Raw genomic sequence first — 9597 nt, forward strand, 5'->3', positions numbered from 1 at the left:
AGTATTCTGAACTGTATGATGGTGTTCTGTCACTCAGTGCTTGAAACCACTAAAAAGGACTTAATTATGTACTAAATGTCTCCTCCTGGGTATAAAAGAATCCAGTTGCAGAATTTAACACCTCTACTAGTTTATCAATACGCTTATTACTAAAAACTGTATTAAGGCGATTAAATAATCGAGGTGAGAGAAAATAAACTAAAAACTAAAAATCAGTTTCATATCCTTTCCTGCAGGGGCGCGACAGGCGCGAGCTGGTCACGTGAAAGCGGAAGTGCCGCGCGCTTGTGTCATTACAGCACGCGCAACTTCCGCCTGGTTCAAAAAATATCTGCACTGTTTTTTTTTCTTTTCTTTCAGTGAAGTAGGGCTGATCTTTTCTGTGTGGCTGCCGTGATAGTGACCCAGAATGGACATCCAGAGTAAGTTGTGTGTTTTACTCCAGTCCTGTGTTTGGATGAGTTTGTAGAGACGTGCATAAATTTGGCTGTGCTAATGTGACTAGTACAATACAGCGAAAAGACATGCGTTTAATCGGGTATTTTATATTTAGAGTAAAAAAAAAAAAACTTTGAAGTTGCAGTTGTTTCTAATTTTCCGTATATATCTATGAAAAGGAAGTGTAGGTTTTAGAATGTAATTCGCAAAAAGTATTAAGTATACAATTCACTGACCCCTTTTTAATGTCTAATAACAGGTATTGAACCAATGACTCTCGGGTCTCCAACCTCCCCCAAGCCTGGGGCTCAGTTTTTACCTGGGTTTCTGATGGGAGACCTGCCTGCTCCTGTCACACCTCAGCCCAGGTCTTTTGGGTTGACAGGAGGTGGGACAGAAACAAGGTCTCCTTTTCTGGCTGGTAAACACAAAACTGCATTTTGCTAAAACCATAAGGAATTGTTAATATGTTATTTAATAAATAGCACAGAAGTTATTTTGTAAGACGTTTGATGCTGTCCTCCATCAGGTGGGTCTCCTCCACAGCCGGTGGTCCCAACACCTAAAGACAAGAGTGGAGCCCCTCCGGTCAGAAGCATCTATGATGACCTCAACGGCTCCGCTGTGGGAATGTCACCTCTTGCTGCTCGCAAGCAAGTGAGAAAATTAAAGATTTTGAATCACAGAACAACAAATATATTCAATAGATCATGTAGTTAATTGACTTGCAAAGTTATTAGTTAGTACTGGGGCCAGATGCATAAACATAGCAACTGTGTTTCTTTTTAGATTCAGATTTGACCAATTTTTAAACCTTGTCCTAAACTGTAATGAATTTTGGAGTATTTTAAATGAGCAACCACATACCCAAAGTTAGTCATTTGCACAAGAAACTCCAAAACCATTTCCTTTAAAGTGCTTTCCACACAACTTTTCCCTTTCAGCCTTTCGTCACTCTCATCAAACATGACGTTTTTGAATGCCAACCTCTAAATCTGTTCAAACTAAATAAACACCTTTTATACAGACAGTTCATTAACCAGCTGTGCATGTGCGTATCTGTATTTATTATTGTGGAAAAGCTTTGCAGCTTGGGCTATAAGAACCTAAGCTATTACTCTATTATTGTATTACTCAACTTGGTTTTAAGGCCACCCAAAGTGTGTAATGTTTGCTTATGGTTTCAGTTGTTTTTAGATTTATTTTTCTTACATTTTGAATAAATTTTAGTACAGAAGTTATTGATGAATTGTGATTTGTTCATCAAAACGTTTCATTTGATTGCAGTTAGTGAAGTATACACTTGATGTTGATTTTGTTATAAGTAATGTAAGAGAAGCCATTAAAATATTTAAATGAGATTTTGTCTTTTTTCACAGCCATTTGCTGGAGTGCACACACCATTGTCTGGTCTACCAGGGACACCAGGAACCAGTAAAAATAACTTTTTTTTTTTAAACTTTTTTTTTATTAAATAAGGTGTTCTATCAAAAAATACAATCTTAGTTTCTTTGTTTTTTTTGTTTGTCCTATAGTGTCTAATTTGTTTAGCCCCGCGGGGCAGCAGAGGAAAACAGTACTTTCCCCAGCTCAAGCAGATCCATTCTTCACACAAGGAGATGCTCTGTCCTCAGAAGACCTGCTAGATGACACCTGGGTCACAGTTTTTGGGTGTGTTTAGATCATCAATTTATTAACTTATTTGTTCCATTAGCACAGATATGATGTGTCAGGCTTTATGGTGTCCATGTCTACAAATGGCATGAATTTTATATTTGTTTACACACAGATTCCCTCCAGCATCTGCATCGTACATCCTTTTACAGTTTGCACAGTATGGAAATATATTAAAACATGTGGTAAGTACAGTCAAATGTCAGCACTGCAGATAGTGCTGCAGATAGATTTTTTCTATAAAAGTTTGTTTCTTTCATTTACAGATGTCTAATACAGGCAACTGGATGCACGTTCGCTATCAGTCTAAACTGCAGGCACGAAAAGCTCTCAGTAAAGATGGAAAGATATTTGGAGAAGCCATAATGATTGGCGTCAAACCTTGTATTGATAAGGTAAGAAGCACAAATAATAATTAAGCAATAATTCTATTGGTTGTAATTGTAACAGTGGCAATATTACATTGTATTTATTTTTTATTTTTTTTTCAGAGTGTAATGGAGAGTTCGGACAAGAGCAGTACTTCCAGTTCTGTGTTCACTCCCCCGGTGAAGGCTCCCGGTACCCCGAGTCACCCTCTATCAACTCCCCGATCTGTCATGAGACCCCTCAGTGCTGCTTACAAAGTATCCAGCAGTGACTACCAGGTATAGTTGACCAGTAACCTCGCACAGACCCACTGCTCTTAAAACCAGACAAATGTACTCAACAAATGAATTTAAATAAAACTGACAAAGGCAGCTTTGAAAAAAAAAATATTTATTTATATTTATTTATATATATATATATATATGTATATAATGCACTTGATAATGCCTGGGCTTTGTGGAAAGAGAAGCAGTTTTTTGCCATTTAAGAGTGGAGGATATTATAAAGCTTCACATGGATACTCAAAGGTTATCAGTAAGGATTATAGATTAATTTGTCCATATATTCATAAAATTAATAATATTATATTATTATTAATATTATGATGACAAAATTTAGCAAAAATATTTTTTTTTTGCCAAAATTCTTAGCCAAACAATTTTTTAATGGTTTGTAGTTTTCCAAAACCCGACTAAACATGAGTTGAAATATTAGTGATTTTTTTTCTTTTCTTCTTGCCATTTTGATATCTGGGCAGTTTTATTGCAATATTTGTCAAAATATTTTCTGTATTATTTTGAAAAATGGAATCAGTGAGAATATTATCAATAAATGTAATAGAATATAGATAAATGTTTACAAATGTTATATTAAATGCTAGTTAGTGGATCAAAATGAATTGTTCTGTAAGGAACAACAATTTAAAAGCATAATTTTTGAAGTGCTTGCTTTTTGTTTTGTTCTGATTCATAGGTTGTATCAGATCAACAGACACCAAAAAAGGATGACAGTCTTGTATCTAAAGCAATGGAGTATATGTTTGGATGGTAGTCCTGATGAAAAAGCTCTGAGACCATCAACAGCCTCTGATGTATTGCTCTAAAAAATGACATTGGGTTTTCTGAGCACAAGCACTGAATACAAAAGTGAATACAAAAGCACTTTATCTCTACTTTTGCGGACTAATTGACTTTGCGTGCTGTTTTATGGAAGATGGACTCTTGAGTGTTTCACCTGGACTGATTTCAGCTGCTGGGTTTGGAGTTGCATGTTTTGAAGTTAGACCCTCCTGTCTGTCCTTAAAATCATTCAGATTTAACAACTTAATCGTAAGCATTAAGTGTTTCAGGTCTTAACAAACATGCCAAAAGAAATTCTGTTGGAAAGTTAAGAATGCAAATCATGACTAGCTCCCTTGTGGGACCCTATTGTGCAAAATCTGAAATTCTCGCTGGTTCTCTGGGTTCATGTATAAGAATGGATCTCATAAGTATATCATTGACACCTACAGCTTTTTGAGATCAAGGACATAATCTAGGATTCATCTATCTTTGCATTTGGGTTATATACTCTGTTTTTAGGCTTTTGTGGGTTTTCACTAACTTTATTAGTTATTTTAATAAGACAGGATCCATTTTTTAGAAATGTCTGAATTAAAAAATGTCTCTTTCTCTTTAATAAACGGTGTATGACAAGAAACTTGTGTTTTCTGTAGTTATGTATTAAGTACCAAGTTATTAACTAGGCATGATGAGGCTATAACAAATAATTACAGATTACTTTCAGATCCATATTTTTGCCTTTAGAAGAATACAGTTATTGTGAAAATGATAGTTCACAGTAGGTAATTTTGTCATCTTAAACAAGAACAATTATTGTGCAATTAGATTTTATGGTCATAATGTGAAAATCAAAAAACAAAAAAAAAAATTTCTTAAATTAAAAACAAAAGCATCTGGTGATTGGGTTTTTCCCCCCTCAAATGCAGGTTGTTTCCAAAACTGTCATACAAATATTATGAATAAGCTTTTGATCAGTTTATTCTCATTTTTGAGTCAGAAACCTGAGACAATTTTGAGGACTTAAGACTCTACTTGGAAAGTATCAAAATTCTTCTGACAGTCTTAATGAGGGTGGATTCAATGTGTTTTTGATGATGCATTTAAAGTGAAGATGGTTTGTAGTCATGTTGTTAATCTATCCTTACTGAATTGCAGATTTGAGCAAAATTATTAGTTTGCTCCATTTCATATTAGAATTTGATTTGGCTTGCGTTTCCCACTAGTGGTACAATCAATCAACCTAATTCACAATGCATCACCGAATTGCAATTTACAGAAATCCAATGGGGTCAATCGATTAAAAAAAACTAATTAATTGCACATTTTTCTGAAATGAATCGTGATTAATATGATAAAACCCTCTGGCAATGTGAGAGCAAGACAGCTCTCAAAAAAGTAGTGTTGTGCTCATGTTGAAGGCTTGTAAGCTTGTTAACTACTTCAGGGAACGATACTCTTGCTTGGGGCTTTTTGGGGGCCTTAGGGCTTGTCCAAAAAACCCTCAAAGTTGCAGCATTTACTTCAACATAAAATAAACTGAAATTAATTTCATATGGGGTGAGATATGCAAATGAGAGCAAATTGGCATGCATTGCCTTAACTGAATACATCTATTGAATTATTGATTTTGTGTGTACTTACCTTATTTGTATTAAATTCTGTTTTCAAATGTGTCACATATAATAGAATCCAATATGTAATTTTTAGTAACTTGACCCAGACTTCAGACATGCAAGTTTAGCCTTTATTGTAGATTTTTTTTTCTTGAGCTTTGATTAGAGACTCAAAGGTTAATACTTGTACATGGAGCATTTTTCTGTGTTGGACTCTTTCGGTGACCTTCCAGATGACCCTGAGACTTGTTTCAGGTGTCTGAACCTCTCTCTGATCAGGCAGTGGAGGTCAGGCAGGGTAGCCAGCTGGATCCCAGATCAGACACATGGCGGAGTGCTTGCTGAAGGTGACACTGAGCGGCCCTCTGGAGGTGAGGCTGACCCTTGCTGTCAGAGGCTTCCAGTGCGCAGCTCAGGTGATATACTCAGAGATGCACGCTACCCCCAGGCCTGCTTCAGATATAATCCATCCTGATTACTGCTGTTTTTCCACCAGAGGCATGATTTAGCTAACCTTGAAACAGGCTTATTTTTGTGGCATGTTGTTTGTGGCTTTTTGTCATGCATAAATGAAGGTGTAGTGGTTGGTATACGGTTGAAGCTCTCTGGGTTTCATTGACCTCACAGGACATCAGAGGCCACTCAGAACACAATATTAAACCCCTCCTTTTCAGTGTCAATGCTTCCTGAATAAATAGCAAATAAAAAGTACGGCTATTTTATAGTCTATTTTGAGAATATGTGTATGTGTGGGTCCCTTCAGACTTGAATTTTCACCTAAACATTCACAGTAAAAATTAGTAAAAAATGAACACATTGTTCTCCTGAGAAACATTCACTCTTGTTTTGGATGTACTGCAATGCAAGAGAGCAGCCACACGTTTATGCATTTTCTAGCTTGAACCTATAGTGATTTCAGCTTAGATAGGATGCTGGCCACTAGATGGCAGCGTGTTCATTTACTACTACTATTTTTGTTTTTGTTTTTAAGCATGAGCAACTTTCTTCAAGTTGAAGTAGCGCCTTTATTGGTTTTGATCCTTAGGGGAAGCATTTATTTTTCTGATAACTTGCAAACAATAGTTGAAGTAATAACATCAAATCATTTGATGAAAAATAACTTTTTTCTTTTTTTTAATGTTAAGATGTATTAATGTGGATGAAGGTAAGCATGACAGTAATGCTGGAAGGTATAACTTGAGTTAAATATCCAACTTAACTAAGATAAAGGTTACTGAACTTCAGTCAAACGCAAGTCAAAAACAAGGCTTTTCTTATTTTAATGTAGAATTTCAAGTTGTGATAACTAATCACAGCTATCATTTTTACAGTGTATAATTAGGCTGTCAGTTGAGTTATTCATAATGATAATTTATAATTATCACCTAACTATGTATATTATGGTATATTATTATAGTAGTATTATATAATACATAACACATATTAAATTAAGTTACAGTTTCTGTCTTTGCCTCAACTTCTCAATTTCAGAAAATTTGGGATGTTTTGTCAAATACCATAAAATCAAGCATATGTTTTTTATTCATTCTTTTTTAATCTTTATTTAATTGACTCAAGTACAAAGAAAAAAAAATCCAATGTTTTCACTGGACAACTTTATTTGATTTTCACATTTATTTTGTAAACAAATTTTGATTTTAATGTCTACAACACACTTCAAAAACGTTGGGACAGAGGATTGTTTACAACTGGGTCAAATAACCTTTCCTTTTAATTACACATTTTATTCATGCTAATTTTTGCATGTTTTGCATGAATTTTTCTGCCCAGTCTTCCTTGATACAAGACTTCAGCTGCTCATCAGTCTGTATTGTCTGATTCTCCTTTCCATGACCGGCCATACAGATCTGCTGACACATCTACATCTGTCTACGAAACCATGCTGTAGTAGCACATGCAGAATGAGACATGCTATTTTTTTTTTTATCTAATAACCATGGACATCCCATGAAAGATGTCATCTTGATGGCAGTATATGTCTCTGTACAATCCCAATATATGCCTCCATGTCAATGGTATCGTCACACATATGCAAGTCAACCATGCTCTTTTGCACCTATATACCATGACAGACATTTGTTTCCCATCTGTCACTTATTAAAATCGAGATGGTCGCTTTCGTCTTTGGGACTGACAATTTGATGTCCATTTTCCCCAAAAGCAATCTATATTGTGGACTCATCTGACCACTGCACACATTTTCAATGTCTTTTGGGCAATCTAAGATGAGCTTGGGCCCAGAGAACTCTCTGGTGTCTCTGCTTAGAATTGATTTAAATATTTCTCCTTGTATAACAGAGATTCAAGTTGCATTTCTTAATGTAGCTGCAGACTGTGATGAATGAAGAGTTTTCCATTGTACTCCAGAACCCATGTGGCTATGTTTGACCACAGCATGCTGATTTCTCATGCATTGCCATCTGAGGGCTCAGAGGTCACACACATTCAACTGAGGTGTTTTGCCTTGACCTACACAGACTGAGATTTCTCTGGATTCCCTGAATTTATTCACAATATTTTGTATGGAAGTTGATTTCAAATGTGTTTAACTCGGATATTCTATAATCATTTCACTTTTATTATTCCTCTCTCCCAACTTTTATGTGTTGTAGCCATCAAAATTAAAAATGGTTTATATATATAGTCTTAAAAGAGAATTTGATTACCAGTGGATTTAAAGACTATATTATTATTATTATTTTTTTTTTTAAATAGTGCCATTTTAAACCTCATCAGTTGACTGGTTTCCTGGCCCTGACGCAGCATCAGACATAAATATCCTGCTTTGATAGGTACATGCTTCCTAATTCAAAACATGTCAGGATGCAGGACCTCTTAGTCACTGTGTAATCTTATATTAAAGAGATCAGGAAAGAATTAAAGGAGACCTTGGCTGTGCAATAGGATTTATGCAGGTCCTATTAGACTTCTTAATTTATAGTTTTAATTAAATTCTGGAAATGCAGCACTGCAGAAAAGTAACCTGTTATTGGATAATCTGGGTGTGTAGACTTGCAGGGCAGGGTGCATATCAATAGCGCCTCCAGTGAAAAGGCCACAGCAGTATGGACTATTTAATGAGAGGATGTGAATTAACTCAGAGTGGGATAGGGGAAGAGGAGAGCCACCGTGCGATGAAATGCTCCTTTATTTGGCACACAATGGAATAAAGGCCGGAAAAATCAATGATAATATCTCCCGATTACAATCATCAAGGTTTACTTCTCTTTCAAAATGATTCTTATCAATTCCCTTAAGAGCAACAGCCTGTGTGAAGGATCAATACCACGCTGGTGCTGTGGTTTTACTTAATGCGATCAGCCCTGGGCGTTTGGTGCGGATGTGTGAGTGAACACAAGGCTTTCTTGCCGCAATAGAGTAGTACTGCTTTCATTTGACTCTAAGGAGATCTGAATAAGGACGGCGCTTCTTCATGTGAAGCGTTCTCATTTCAGATCACATTCAGACATGATCTAATTATTCTTCAAGAGGTTCTCCATGATTATTGATGGCGGTAATGAGGACTCCCTCTTCATGTTCCCAGTGTGGAGAGGGAATGAGGGATAAGAACTGACATTTTTTGAAGCAAGATTTTTGTCTTGTTTTTTTTTTCTGAAATCATCTCAACAAAATACATTTACTTGTATTTTGAGAACCAAACTTTCATGAAATAAAACTTTTCAAATAGGTTTTTTCATTGGATGTTTTTATCTTTCAAGCCTAATATAAAAATAATTAGTTTCAAAGTCTTTAAATAATAATGATAACAATAATAAATGCTACTACTACAACTAATTATTATTATTATTAAATAATTATTCAAATACATTCATATTAAAAGACATTCTCCTCATGTTCCCAGTCTGGATAGGAAATGAGGGATAAGAACTTTACTTAAGAAACTCACTTTTATTAGATAATAAAACCTGAAAGAATGATAAAGGCTGATTTCCATAGCATTTTTGTTGTTTAAGCCTCAATAATAATAATAATAATAATAGTTTTATTAAAAAATATTATTGTTAGTAGTAGTAGTATTGATTGTTATTTTGTTTATTATTGTAACAACTATACAAATATGCTGTATAACAATCATTATTATTATTAATAATTATTATTACTTATTATTGTTATATATATATTTAATTAATAATACCAAAAATAATAATAAATATGTAACAATAAAAATTATAATTATTACACATGAATTATTTTAAAATTTATAATTTTATTATTTTTATTGTTAAAAGTACTGCTAGATTTAAGCTTAAAAAACAGTTGTCAATGGGTAAGAAATGCATGCAGGGTTGCTGGGGTTTATGGGCTGACATGAACTGACAGAAGTGAGGTGGGCATCACACAGGAGGTGAGAGAGTTTGAATCGCAGCTCACAGAACCTCCGTGGCCCTGTCAGCCCTGCT

At 34.9% G+C, this 9597-nt stretch overlaps 1 protein-coding gene across 1 annotated transcript; it reads left to right on the forward strand.

Moving 5' to 3' along the window:
- The first annotated feature begins 260 nt into the window (after window positions 1-260).
- On the forward strand, window positions 261-4179 carry LOC132095057 (nucleoporin NUP35-like). The gene is made up of 9 exons (XM_059499809.1): window positions 261-422; window positions 698-859; window positions 968-1095; window positions 1818-1872; window positions 1974-2109; window positions 2228-2297; window positions 2379-2507; window positions 2604-2759; window positions 3454-4179. Exons 1-9 carry the CDS (start codon window positions 410-412, stop codon window positions 3529-3531), a joined length of 927 nt encoding a protein of 308 aa, XP_059355792.1. The 5' UTR covers window positions 261-409; the 3' UTR covers window positions 3532-4179.
- The last annotated feature ends 5418 nt before the right edge of the window (window positions 4180-9597 follow it).

This window comes from Carassius carassius, chromosome 19, assembly GCF_963082965.1.
Source record: "Carassius carassius chromosome 19, fCarCar2.1, whole genome shotgun sequence".
Classification (NCBI taxonomy): Eukaryota; Metazoa; Chordata; class Actinopteri; order Cypriniformes; family Cyprinidae; genus Carassius; species Carassius carassius.

Coding starts and splice junctions, on each gene's coding strand:
- LOC132095057 (XM_059499809.1), top strand. Junction 1,096..1,817: donor CTCTTGCTGCTCGCAAGCAA/GTGAGAAAATTA, acceptor CTTTTTTCACAG/CCATTTGCTGGAGTGCACAC. Junction 1,873..1,973: donor ACCAGGGACACCAGGAACCA/GTAAAAATAACT, acceptor TTTGTCCTATAG/TGTCTAATTTGTTTAGCCCC.